Source organism: Panicum virgatum, chromosome 2K (genome assembly GCF_016808335.1).
Source record: "Panicum virgatum strain AP13 chromosome 2K, P.virgatum_v5, whole genome shotgun sequence".
NCBI classification, from domain to species: domain Eukaryota; kingdom Viridiplantae; phylum Streptophyta; class Magnoliopsida; order Poales; family Poaceae; genus Panicum; species Panicum virgatum.
The window spans coordinates 29885631-29898146 of NC_053137.1; the positions used below are offsets into that span (position 1 = coordinate 29885631).

A 12516-nucleotide genomic window follows, 5' to 3' on the forward strand; every position below is an offset into this window, starting at 1 on the left:
GTATTTGTGACAATCTTCCCCCGTGCACTATATCAATTGCCCCTTGAATCAGTCCCCGCCTCCGCCTCACACCTTTCCCCATTCCCCTCCACCGAAGGCCATCGCGATGGACCTTCCACTGCCTCCGCACCAGATCTGCTTCCCCGTCGTCCACTACCTCCGCACCGGAGCTACTTCCCCGTCGGCCACTACCTCTACACCAGAGCTGCTTTCCCGTTGGCTACTACCATCGCACCGGAGCTGCTTCCCCGTCCTCCACTACCTCCGCACCGGGGCTGCTTCCCCGTCGACCACTACCTCCGCACCGGAGCTGCTCCCCCGTCGTCCACTACCTCCGCACCGGATCAACTTCGCCATCGGCCAGTACCTGTGCATTGGATCTGCTTCACCGTCGGCCACTACCTCTACACTATAGCTGCTCCCTCCATAGGCCAATACCTTCGACGAGCAGCTACCCCAATGATTGACCATGGTCGGTCCAGGTATGCAAAATCCATCCTCTTTGCACAATCCTTCCCCTCATCCTCCTCCTCTATGGAGCCTATAGTGAGTCTGTATTTGCCCTCGTGTCAGCAACCAGTCATTAGTCACCAGCCAGGAAGAAGTACTTTTGTCTCACAACAAATCAGTACCAACCACCATACACAACCAGTCGAACAAGGTCAGGACAGAGAGAGAGGGGGGAGGGGGAGTAAGAAAAAGTAACATTTTTATTCTCTATGGGTACCTTTTGCTATGGATTACTGTATGGTCTGGTCTCACAGTGTTTCAGCACTCTGGACTGCTTTTCAACAAAATTGTGGTTGCTTTGCTCTGAACTTAGGTTACTGTTGGTACTTTGTAACGTCATGACTAAAATCCGCAGGCGGACGGATACCGCTGTAGTTTTCACCCAAGAGTATTTCAGGGTATCATATCCACTGGGGAATATGAGTGCACTATCTACAGGTTCAGACTCATCCAAGGACACACACGCCGGTGTAGAAAAGATAGAAGAGAGGACTTTCTAAGATCTAGAATCTATACCTAGAAGAAGAGATCACGTCGCCGTTATACTTCGAGCTACTGGTTTCAACCAGCTTATACAAGCCGATAGCTCCAGTAATACGTGCTCTATCCAATATCCGAACATGGAGGATTACTAGGGCTCGAATAGGGCTATCACCACCTGCCGGCTACCTCTACAAACTGTGGGACTATCGGGCAACTGAGTGGTATAGTCTAGCCTAGACACCACGTCTACGCCTTTTCCTACTAACCTTAGCCCTGGCCAAGACTACCCATTTCTATCCGGGGTCTTAAGCTAAGATCAAATGCTTCTCTCTAAGCATACACATCAACTAATATAAGGCAGATATGATAACTTGCGATCTAAACTCTAATTCTAAATAAGAAAGTCTCGAATACTTACAACCGAATAAGCATCCGTCGAGGTACAAGCGGAGAAGAGTGCCGACAGACCCGGCACTTCCCCCGACTCCTTCTCACTCTCCTCCTCTTCTTCTACACCTCCTAGACTACCTAAGCATCTAGGATGAAGGCCTCAAGCTCTAAGGGAGAAAGGTGAGTTGAGTTGTGTTGAGTGGTGTGGTGTGTTGTGTGGGGTGGGTGTGTGTGTTTCATTTCTCCACCCCCTCTATATTTATAGGAGGGAGCCTCGGCCAAGGGGAGTCCATTCTGCAGCTGATCCTCTCCAAATCGACATAGGCATCCAATGAGCTTCCTCCACGTGGCAAGGTTAAGTCGGTGGGGCCCATGGGCTGCTCGGCCGACCAGGGTGGTCGGCCGGCCTCCTAGGGGGCCCACCGACCTTCCCTTTTGGTTTGTGGGTTTCTTCCTGGGCCCACTGTTCACGCTCACTAACGACCATTTTCAGGCGTCAACTTAATCAGAAAATCATGAGAGTTTGCATTTCTTATACGCATCTTTATCCAATAAAGTCCCTAAACCACACTTCACCTTCTTGAAAATGCAAGTTGTATTTTTGAGCTAATATGTAGGTTGCAAGCACACTTTGGCCCGACATAAAATTATAGAAACTATCAAAGCGACGATTCAGGTTCATATGGACCAAGTGTAGCCCAAGAACCCAGTTCAGACAAGCCAAGATAGGCCAAGACCAACATGGACCAGACATGGCAGCCCAGGACAGCCCACCAGTGGAGGTTGGGGGCGGTTGGCGCCACTGGCCGACCTGCCTGGTCAGCCGATTGGCCCGTGGGCCCCACCGCCTTAATACAGACACGTGGCGACATCTCATTGGCTCCCAATGGCGGTTCACCAAGGAATGGCAGCTTCTCACCCGTGGCTCCTTGCTATAAATACAAGGAGGGGGTAGAGAATGAGAACACACACACACCCCACACCTCACTCACCTCTTGCTTAGTCTTTTGGCTTAGTGGAGTTTTGGAGAAGACTAGGAGTCTTCGAGTCGCTAGAGTTGCTCGAGAGTTCTGGTATGGGTTCATCTCTAGCTCTCTCTTGTAATATTCGGTTGTTTGTAATAGAATTAGACTATGGTTACCGATATCTGCTTGAAGTATGTTCTGAGTTATCAGATATATACTTCTTGATCTGGTTGCATTATTGTTCAATGCTTGCATTGCATGATCGCCCTGTGCTTGCGATGGTTAACATATCGTGCTTAGAACTCTATCAACTTCTCCAGTATTCGTATGTTTGCTCTAGTGTGATGTTTGTCCATTCGGAGGGTGGGGGCTCAGCGCGGGACACTAGAGTATCGCTTACTAGTGTAGACATGGTGTCTAGATTAACTAAGAGTTACTGGATGTCAACTATACCCACAGTTTGTAGAGGTAGCCGACAGGTAGTGACAGCCCTGTTCGAGTCCTAGTAATCCTCCATGTTCGGTATGGGGGGTAGGAGGTGCATAAAGCCGCCGGGGTGTACGGGCTCCTCCCATTGCTTCGATAGCGGTCTCCCTGTTGTGTAGTTTAATCTCTGACGATCTAACCATAAGATGGTATAGATATAGCTAGCCTAGCATAGTTGACTCAAGCTCTAACTTCTGCTTTGCTCCCGGCCTAGAGTATCTTTTCTTTTGTTTTATTTATTTATTTATCCAGAGGGTAGTTTGTACATGAGAATATCCTGCTTATACATGAAAATATCCAATCTACATAAAGTTCATCAACTAGTCTATATCTCTTCATTCTCCGCCTTCCCTGCAGAAATATAAATGACACTCCGATATACTCCCGGGTAAAATGCTATAGCGGTATCCGTGCGCTTGCGGATTTTATTCGTGATGTTACAAAGTACCAACAACCATACAGTGATACAACTACAGTTCAGAAACCAGAAACCCCAGCTCTTTCTAATGTCCAACCCATGGACAACACCACTTATTCAAATCATGGTGTGTATAGCCTCAAATATTTAAGGTACTCTTGAGTTTTATAATAATGTGCCAATGTAATGATGATTATTATTCATTTCTGCAGATGATACACATGATGCTGAGAATCAATTAGATGGAGGCAATGATGACATACAGGAAGCAGATTTCATCAGTAGGGTTGCTGAGGCAACTCAACAACGTATATATGTTACACTAAGGGAGTGGTGTGCATTCAAACTACAAATTCGAAGAGGGATTTTTAACGTCTTACTATTCGGAGGGCACCTTTTCCAACAATGGAAAGTGGACATGTATATTAAAATGGAGTCCATGAGGCTTGATAGGTATTCTAATCCCAAACACCAAAAACTAATTAGGGCTGAACTATACCAGGTGAGGCACCAAAATTGGCATACAGGATTTGATGAAATCATATGTCATGTCATCGATCGAAAAGTCCAAGTATTTTTCATAGATGGTTCAGGAGGCACAGGTAAGACATTCCTTTACAAGGCACTTCTTGCAAAAGTCAGATCAGAAGGTATGATAGCCATTGCAACTGCCACTTCAGGTATAGCAGCATCTTTATTGCCCGGTGGACGCACTGCACACTCAAGGTTTAAAATCCCAATTAAAGTTGGAGACAATTCCATGTGCAACTTCACAAAGCAAAGTGGCACCGCAGAGTTGCTTCGCCAAGTATCCTTGACTATATGGGACGAAGTTGCAATGAAAAAATGTCAAGCGGTCGAGATATTTGATGGGTCCCTTCAAGATATTATGGAATCTCCATTGCCATTTGGAGGAAAGGTTATGGTATTTGGTGGAGATTTTAGACAGGTCCTTCCTGTCGTGACACGTGGGACAAGAGCACAGATAACTGAGGCTATATTGCAAAGATCTTATTTGTGGGAAAATATAAGGAAGATTAGATTGTCACGTAACATACAGTCCGGCCGTGGTTTTTGGAATACCTGCTTCAAATTGGAAATGGAACTGAGGAAACCATTTGAGATGATTATGTTCGCTTCCCTAATGACATTATCATCGGTTATACAGACACGGAGGTTGCAGTTCAAACACTCATTGAACACATATTCCCATCACTCAAAGAAAATGCAACATCAGCATCTTATATGAGCACCTGTGCAATTCTGTCAACAAAAAATGAGCATGTTGACAAGCTGAACGCAATGATGATTGATAATTTTCTAGGGGAGGCAACTGTTTTCTACAGCTTCGACTCCATAGATGATGATTCACATAATCACTACCCAATTGAATTTTTGAACTCAATCACTCCAAATGGCCTCCCCCCACACGAATTGAAGCTCAAAATCAACTGTCCTGTGATCCTTCTTCGCAATCTTGATCCAAACAACGGGTTGTGCAATGGAACGAGACTTATCGTGAGAGCATTGCAAGCTAATGCAATTGATGCCCATATTGTTGGTGGACAGCATGTAGGGAAAAGGGTGTTCATACCAAGGATCCCTATGGCTCCCTCCGATGATATGTCACTACCTTTCAAGTTAAAGAGAAAACAATTCCCAGTACGCCTCAGTTTTGCCATGACTATCAATAAATCTCATGGACAAACCATCCCTAATGTTGGGATTTACCTTCCTAAGCCTGTGTTCTCACATGGACAGCTTTATGTTGCATTGTCAAGGGGTGTATCAAGAGCTACTATAAGGATTTTGGCTAAACCAAAAAAAGAATTAGACCCCACTGGGAAGAGCACCAAGAATATAGTCTACAAGGATGTCCTGAACTGGTGATCATGGGTGAGTATCATCTAAGTTTACCTGTTGTTCGTATTTTGTGTTGGACAATATTTTTTCAAGATTTCTATTGGACTACAGTACAGCTCGAAGTTGATAATTTGTTTTGTTCTCTTGTATTCTTTTGTAGGACAAGAATAGCTGATCCTGCTAACTTAACATTTCATAGTGGAAGGAACACCAGCATGGAAGGAACCATGGATCTATATTCTGCCACAGCCTTTTGTATTTACATAACCTTGTTTTTTTTTGTTTTTTTCATACATGGACCCTGGTCTTCTATGCTGTTATAAATATTCACGGTGGTTTGTGAAATTCAGAGTACACTACTACTGTACTCTTGATGATTTAGTTATTTGTTGCAAGTATATATAACTATCATGACAACCTCTCGGGACAAGTCCCATCCACTGGTCCTTTTCACTCCAGTCATATAAGGTCTTGTACCTGGGCAACTAAATGATGCTTAGCCTAACTGTATCTTCAGTGTGGATGATGAATGTTACCTGCTTGTTACAGTTTTGCCAACAATCCTTCAGAAAAGGAAGTTATATATTTATTTTTCTCAAACTTATTAATATAACATCAGTCATATATATAATGCTCAAAGACTACAAAATAGTTCATGAGTTGTCACACCCAGTTTTGAAGGAATAAAACTGAGCAAATAATCATATGTGCGCCAGGATCAAATTACACACATATGACGATAATAGTGAATAACAGTAGCAATGTCATAAATACCGAAGTTAAATTTATTACAAACCAAGCAGAAAGTCATTAATATAAATAAATAAGCGTTTCAGTTCGCATTTATTCTAGTCGCGGATACTCCAAACTCCACAGGTAGTTGACTGGGGGGAACGTGTGACACCTCAAGTGTCTAGCTATTAGAACATAAGGTGATATGAGCAATTGTGTGTTTAGCTTGTTTGATAGTCAAAAATTTTCAATACAAATTAAGGGCATATTTGTAATTATACAAAATTACTAGCCCCTTTTTGCAAAAAAAGTTTTAACTTAGGGAGTAATTTCAAAATGTTGAAAGGTTTTCTTGAAAAATGCAAGTAATCATGATTTTGGCAGCTTTATTGCATTTAAGTTCAAAACTGTGATGAATTTGCAATCAAAAAGTATTTTTCCTTCTTTAAATAGAGTTCTTTCAAACTTTTCAAAATATTTCAAAATCCTTTGACCTAGTGAAAATTAGCACAACATGAAAGTTGTAGGTCTTGGAAAACTGAACAATTTTCATTAGGTCCCCTGCCCTCCCTAGCATCCCCCTGGCCCCACCCTCCCCTCTGCTGGCCTCGCGCGAGCTCGCCACGCCGCGCCGCCGAGTCGCCGCCCCTAGCTTCCCTTTCCGGCGAGCCCAACCGCCGCTGGAACTCCTCCCCGAGTCGCCTCGCCACTCCACGTGCCGCGCGCAAGAACCCCGCCGCCCTAGAACCGCCTCTGCCTGGCACATTAGGCTCGTGCCATGCCGCCCCGAAGGCCCCTCTGCACGCCACCTCGCCGGCGCCCATGGAGAAGCCTGCGCCGCCACCAAGTTCACCTTTTCCTCATCAATTTCGCCCCCCTGGAGCTTCCTCTCTCGCTTATCTCCCCACCTGTGGCCTATATAAAGCCCGACTGAGCCTCGTCACCGGCGTATACCGTCACGCCCCCTTTTCCCAATTCCGGCGACCTTGGTCCACTGCCGATCTGCCGCCACAGCTCCTCCCCGGCACCCTGACCCCCTTGAAAGATTCACCGTGACCCTGTGAAGCTCACCCGCCGTTTGATTCTGCCCATCCCTTGCCAGAGCACCACCATCGTCGATCCCTTCCGCCGCCGTGCCCTGTCCACCGGCGACGAGCACCCTCCGGCCTTCAATCCTCCCTCTAGAACCCTCCAACAGGTGCGCCACATCCTCCTCTTGCTCTCTGGCCACTCGACCCTCGCCGTCGGCGATCGCCATCGCCGGAATCCGGCCGGTCAACTCCCTCCTCACCTCTGACTCGACCCAGGGACCCAATTGCTTTGATTCAAAAACCTTCAGGGTCCTTTCTGCAAAAAGACATTTATCCTTTTATTCTTTTTGCAGTGAACTTCAAAAATTCCTAGAAAAATGTAGAAAATTAAAAAATGCCAAAGCAATTTTGTTGTTCTCCTTGTAATTAGCTTTACAAGTTTGATGTTATGAAGTTTTGCTAAATCTTTGTGTATTTAATTCTAAAAATAGGATTAGAATATGGCTCTTTTTGTTTATAACTTTTATTTTAGAGCCATGTTTCAAATGAGCTTTGAACTATGTGTCCTTTGACACATGTCAAGTTTTACAAAAAATTTCAAAACTCATCAATGGACTTTAATACTTGCTTTTAAAATTTTCTTCTCTATATATTTTTTATATCTTAAAAGATTTATTTAAAAACCTTTATGTGGTTTATTTTGTCAAAATAAAAACCCCTTTTTCATGGAATTCTTTATATTCCTTTTTACTCTATAAACCTTTACCCAATAAAGTAGTACTTTTAAGTGATTTTTAACTCTTTAGTGAAGGAAAGCTATACTCAATCACTTCACTAATTTTCAAATATTGCATTGCATATAGAAACGAACTCACTAGCAGACGGAACATACGAGATCATTCAGAAACCAGACGAGGATTTCTCCAAAGCTCCGGCCGAAGTTGTTGAATTAACTGAAACCCCGAAATCTGATTCGGAAGAACCCAAGTCCACTGACTTTATAAACAATACTCCAGGCAAGCCCCGGTGCATAATCATATTATTTTAAATTATACAACTTATAGTTACTTTTACTTGTGCATTTAAGTTATTGGAGTTGATTGAAAACCTTAGATGCATAATCCTAGGTACCTATTGTTTGAATACTAGAAACAGAGTTCGAATAGATGCTATGCTAATAGGACCGATAAAAGTCGAGTGATTGCCTGTCACTCGCGAGCTTATAGGAGTTGATTGTTTACTTTCTACAATCACTATAAGGACCATGGACAGATTTGGTTACAAGCTTCATATTGAAATCCGTCTGTGTTGATAAACTTGATAAGGCCGCAGTGTGTGGTAGTGTTGATTAAGCGTTTGAAAGTACTAGCCACATGCCGTAAATATGGTACGCGGCAAGCCTAGTAACTGATCAGCCCGGCAAGTGGACATACCTTCCACTCTCTCTTAGGCATAGGAATGTTAATTTATGTTGAAAGTTATGTTAAGTAGCGCTACGATTACGACTATGAGGGACGAGGTGTAGTGCCCTATAGTCAGGGAGAGTGGCGCTGATCCACGACCCGGAATGAAAGGCCAACGGTTGCTTTGGAGTGACTCAACGGTGCTCCAAGCGTGTGTGTTAGGTTTACCTTGCAAGGATTGAAATTCGGTTCGAACTGTTCCACCTCTCACGGATATTGAGACTACTTAATCTCTTTGCCACATAGAGTAAGAAGTGGAACAAAGATGATATTCAATCTTGTTGAATGCAAATAATTTCTTTACCATACTTGTATAGATAGGTGCAAACCTAGAATGGTTAATCCACTAGAATCTGAAAGCTAAAACTTGAAAATAAGGACCCACTCTTTATTGATTTTCAGCAAATAAACTCCAGAACCTTCACAAGCCTTGCATGTATGGTTAAAGGGCTATGTTATACCCTTAGATGGGTCAGTCTTGCTGAGTATTAGTATACTCAGTCTTACTTGTGACAATGTTTTCAGGTATGACTTCTGATGAGCCAAACATTAGTTCGACTTGGCCTAGTGCTTTACCTGTTGGCTGGTCTATGGAATGGGAACCATCTACCAACTATGGTTCAGATGAATGATGTCATGCTCAGGCTTACCATGGCATCAACCCTATGACGTATGTGTATAGTCGTGTTTTAACTTTCCACTGCAGAACTTCTCTGTTACACTTAATTTCTGTAAAACCTCTTTAAAATTCTTCAACTCTCTAGCTTCAAACTCTGATGTAACATATTTCGTTATCAATATAATGTGAAATATTATGGAATTGTTGTATCTCTGACTCACCTTCGTGCGGGATGTATACTTGTGTTACGATCCGATATTCAGTGGCATGGCTATATCGGGATGTTACCCAAGGACCAGTGATTATACCGGTTAAGGTGCTTTTAGATGTTTAGTGCACTCAAACTGGTTCTGCCACAAAAGGTACGCCTAGAAGTCCTGAATATCCTCTGGGTACTCCTCAAACTGATCTTGCTCTGGATGATGTGGTAATAGCAAGGGTGAGCACATGTCGTACTTAGCAAGTATATTGGAAAAGTAAATGACATGCAAGGCTTATAACAAGGAATAAAGGCTGGCTGAGCAAAGCATTAAGCATTTTAATTGAGTCATTAGCAACTATTTACTAAGCATGTATGAACCAAACCCACATTTATAAAAGAAGTAGTAAAACTAAAGTAAACAAGTAACTTGGAACAATTAAACAACTGAGTTAACCATAGTGATTTCCATTCAGTTGAACATGTGAGGGTCCGAGCCGCTCTTGACTGTGAGCACGGCTGATATATCAGTTTTCACTCTACATAGGTTGCACACTTTACCCACAAGTCGCGTAAAAGTTCCAAAGAACTTTAAACCCAACCACGCATGTGCTGATCAGGCATAGGTGTGATTGCATAGGGACGCTACGAGGCCTTTACAAAGACTTCTCTAACCAGTAGTAGCCCACTAAGATTTCAGCAGCTGCGTGGATGACCCTCCCCCAAGGCATGACCAAATCCCAAAACATAGAACGCACCCTTGGCAGGCAGCGATCACCCCATCACAGCCCCCTCCCCCCATGCGCCTTTCGGTCAACTACTAACAAGCTAGAGTGATCTAATTAATCAGCCAAGACCAGAGCCATGTACTCCTTGTGGTTGCGCTGTTTTCTCGGGTGGTCGCTCCATGGTTGATTTTAATCAAGTGATGAAAACAAGATATTGTTCCAAAGAATATGTATATAGAAATCTCATGTCTCAAAAGGTATTGTAGAAACCACCCATAACCATTATTCAGCGGCTAAGCATACTACCCAAAAGACTTTTATAACAAAAACCCAACTAATCAAGGACAAGGATTATCAATAAGGATATATAGGTAGTCCCCCCACAATATTAATACATGCAAGCTTAATTAAGTATTATTGGAATAAAATATGATCAAGGAATATACTTGCCTTGCTCAGTTACTTGCTGCTAATCGAACTCCTCGAAGTCTTGCTCTTTGAAGTTCTCGAACGGCTCCTCGTCTACACGTTGCGAACACACCAAGCAATACAAATACATACAAGCAAACGATAGACACAAATTAAAACAGTACACCAAACATAGTAAAACAGAGACAAAACCCTTGAAAACTAATTGTACACATTGCAACGATTGCCTTGCCTGGTTGGTTGCTAAAACATCAGCGCGCGCCGGGGATTTCATCTGGGGGTTTATGGGCTCCAAGCACACACCAGTGGAGGCTGGCAGCGAGAGATGGCGGCGACGGACCTCCGGTGAGGTCGTGCGGGAGCCGGGGCGCGCAGAAGAACACCGTGGGGGAGTGGAAACGAAAGAGGGGCGCTCCGCGAACCTTTCTAGCTACCTGGGCTGAGCGAACGATGGCGAGGGCGAGAGATCGACGGCGGCGCAGTGCCGAGCTCCGGCGGCGGCGGCGGCACGTGCGTGTAGAGCTAGGGCGCCGAAAAGGCGAAAGGCGGCGGCGGGGTGAGAGAGCCCGTGTCGTGCGGAGGTTAAAGGGCGCGGCGCAGGGGACCGAGTCGGCCTAGACGTCCGCGCCGTGGGCCCACACGAGAGCGGCTCGGGCTCGAGTCCGAGCGAGACTCAGTGTCCCGGCTGGAGGAGGGAGATGACGGGCGGGGCCCGCCCGTCAGTGAGAGAGCGAAGGGGAAAGGGGAAAAGAAAAAGGAAAGGCCAGACGGGCCGGACTGGGCCGGAAAGGAAGGAAGGGAAGGAGAAAGAAGCGGCCGCGCGGGAGAAAACGGGCTGACGGCCCGGTTTGCAAAGGAAAAGGAAAAGAAAAGAGTAAAAGAGATATTTTCTTTGCACAAAAAAAAAGTAAAGCTGTAGAAAATAGAAGAAAGGTTCAGAAAATTCTAGAAAAATTCTGGGAGCTTTAGAAACTCACACACAATCAAACAAAAATAAAATATGCACCATCATGAATGCAACAAATCGTATTAGAGCCTAGAGTGTGCTTCCCAAAGTGCTAAAATAATTCTTTTGAAGCTAGAAAAATTGTGAAACTATGCTAGACTCTTCTAATGCAAAATTTAGGGTGTTGCATGAGTCAGATTGCAAAATGCTAATAGATTGTGAATTTGTTTTGGTAATATTCAAAGGTCTGAAAGATTAAAAAAATATGTTTCAAAGACCTTAGATCTCATTTCGAGGTTTGGGTTGTGCGAGAGCCACGCCTGGCCTGCTCGCACCAGGCTGTCTGTCCACAGGCCGCGGCGATTGGCCTGCTGGGCTCACCGAAATGGACCGTTACCACCCCGTGGGACGCAGGAGTCGCCCGTCGCCCCCGGGAATCCTATCTATCTTCTGGAAGAAAATTTTCAATCTATCTTCCGATGTATAAGATTCGTGCGACGTTTACGGGTCGTCCGATTCAAACTAGGTTCCACAGCGAATAAGTAACCACAAGTAAAAGACAGACACGTGGGTGCGTTGCCAATTCTCTCCCGGCGCATGCAGACATACAGCGCAGAGTATCCAGCGCTCACGTGGCACAAGGTGAGTGGTGGGAGGTGAATACGAATCTAGACACATTCCAAACTTCAATTGATCTTTTCTCTTAAACTATGCAGTCAATTTAAGATTTGATTGAAACATAGTATTCGTTAGAATTAATGTTACAAAATGAGGTCCAATATGTTATTTGTATTTTCTTATATTAGTATTCCAACATTTGAATATAATAGTTCAACATTTTCAATATACCACTCCAACATATATATTATGCAATTTCAACATTTGTTTAAAAAATGTTGAATTAGTTTTCCAAAGTGCTGAATTAGTTTTTTTCGGTGTTGAATGAGTTTGGTAAAAATGTTGAATCTAGCACTGCAGGTCTGCAGACTGCAGCAACGGAAGTAGAAAAACACATGGAAATATGATAAAGAAAATCAAGCTACTGTCCGCTACGCGCTAGTGTGCTCTGTGCTCGTCTGCCACGTGTTACTGGAGTCTGCTACTGCTATCCAGTTGGGCCGTGCTGGGCTTCCATCCATGGGCTGGGCTGTAATTCATAAACTTTCTATCACACGGAAGATAGATAGGAGCGCCCCCCCCCCCTGTGCCTCCTGACCCTTCATCTTCCTCGCAAAAAAATTAGGTGCCTCCCGA

The 12516-nt window shown here is 44.3% G+C and overlaps 1 protein-coding gene across 1 annotated transcript; it reads left to right on the forward strand.

Annotated features, from left to right (window-relative positions):
* The first annotated feature begins 3351 nt into the window (after positions 1-3351).
* Positions 3352-5142, forward strand: LOC120695221 (ATP-dependent DNA helicase PIF1-like). The gene is made up of 3 exons (XM_039978517.1): positions 3352-3379; positions 3465-3560; positions 4421-5142. Exons 1-3 carry the CDS (start codon positions 3352-3354, stop codon positions 5140-5142), a joined length of 846 nt encoding a protein of 281 aa, XP_039834451.1.
* Positions 5143-12516: the final 7374 nt, after the last annotated feature.

Excerpts from the sequence above, each read along its gene's own strand:
- LOC120695221 (XM_039978517.1), top strand. The coding sequence starts at position 3,352 with ATGGACAACACCACTTATTCAAATCATG. Across the intron at positions 3,380-3,464 it reads CACCACTTATTCAAATCATG|ATGATACACATGATGCTGAG; the intron begins GTGTGTATAGCC and ends TCATTTCTGCAG. Across the intron at positions 3,561-4,420 it reads TGCTGAGGCAACTCAACAAC|ACACGGAGGTTGCAGTTCAA; the intron begins GTATATATGTTA and ends TCGGTTATACAG.